The sequence below is a fragment of the Odontomachus brunneus genome, unplaced genomic scaffold, assembly GCF_010583005.1.
Source record: "Odontomachus brunneus isolate Ranch 3 - 2012 unplaced genomic scaffold, Obru_v1 Obru_scaffold_367, whole genome shotgun sequence".
Taxonomy (NCBI): Eukaryota; Metazoa; Arthropoda; class Insecta; order Hymenoptera; family Formicidae; genus Odontomachus; species Odontomachus brunneus.
The window spans coordinates 63,341-64,713 of NW_022639817.1; the positions used below are offsets into that span (position 1 = coordinate 63,341).

Consider the following 1,373-nt stretch of genomic DNA (forward strand, 5'->3'; position numbering starts at 1 on the left):
ATCACCGCGAACGATCATGAATGTACATGTGATTATTAGCAGTTCACTCACATACGTTGGCTCAACCGACTAGGATCGCTCAACCGACGTATGCTTTTTCCGCGGTGTTGTTGCTCTCCGCGCTTGATAGCTAGCACACGCTTCAAGCTGAGAGACTAGAAGTCTGAGAGACTTACGATAATTTCTAATAATGTACTTCTTCTTTTACAGGCAATTAAGGACGTTATACGCCGAAAAGTTCAAAAAGAGAACAAACGTATGAAAAAAGCAGCATGGCACACGAGGCCACCACGCTTTCCGCGGCCGACGCAGACATTCCCGCCTCCGCCGGCGTACCCGTCACCAGTATATCCGTCGTCAGCGTACGCGCCGCTAGCGTACGCGCCGCTAGCATACGCACCGCCAACATACACACCGCCAGCTTACGCACCAGTATACCCATGGGGAGGATATTCCCCACGTTTCTTGTAGATTCGTATCAATTCTAAGTACATGTTTTTGTTAATATTTATGTATAAAATATTATGTATAAAATATATAAAATATTATGTATAAAATATATAAAATATTGACATTTTGTGTATAAATGCCTGCTTGTACAATAAATGTACAATAAATGTACAATAAATATACAATAAATGTGAAAATGCCTTTCACTGGCAAATAAAAAAAGATGTTATAAAATATTTGTAAATTTCTTACCTGCCCATTCCTTATCCTTGGTTGGAATATCAAATGACATACTATTTCAAATTATACTATTTCAATTTTAATAATATGATTGGAATATCAAATTACTATGATATTATATTGAATATGATTGGTCAATTTATTATTGTTACATCTTGCGGACATACTTCTACTGCCATTATAGACTATGCATTACACGAATAGATGAAATGTCTGAGTGTGCATAAATGGAAGAGGGAAAACGGAAGCGAGCCAACTGATATCGCACTGTTCAAAGTAATGATACGAGATGAGAAAAAGAGAAAGGAAGAGAGAGAGAGAGAGAGAGAGAGAGAGAGAGAGAACCGTTTAAGCACGTAATCCTTGAATATGATATGAATATTTTTCAGTATTAAAATAATATTCCTATAATATTGAACGATTGTTATGAAACATTTTTTTATTTTTTTTAGAGTGTTATATTGATGTAATATGTCAATTGCACATAATATTCTATGCATATTATAAAAATGTTCGTACAATAACAAAAAAATTATAATAGTAATAATACACAAATATATAGGGTGTCCAAAAAGTCTGGAAACACCTGAATAATTTCCCAGGTAAATTATTTTTGAAAAATGTTAAGGTCACTCTTGTAGTAACTTTTGACGAGGAATTCAATGGTGATCTTGGATTTGACC

General features: G+C 35.0%; 1 protein-coding gene across 1 annotated transcript in view; it reads left to right on the forward strand.

Moving 5' to 3' along the window:
- LOC116853589 (proteoglycan 4-like) overlaps positions 1-483 on the forward strand; it is a 1,602-nt gene extending 1,119 nt beyond the window's left edge. The window contains exon 3 of the mRNA XM_032834713.1: positions 211-483. Coding sequence (XP_032690604.1) covers positions 211-471 — 261 coding nt within the window. The 3' untranslated portion in view covers positions 472-483. The remainder of the gene's footprint in view (positions 1-210) is intronic.
- Positions 484-1,373: the final 890 nt, after the last annotated feature.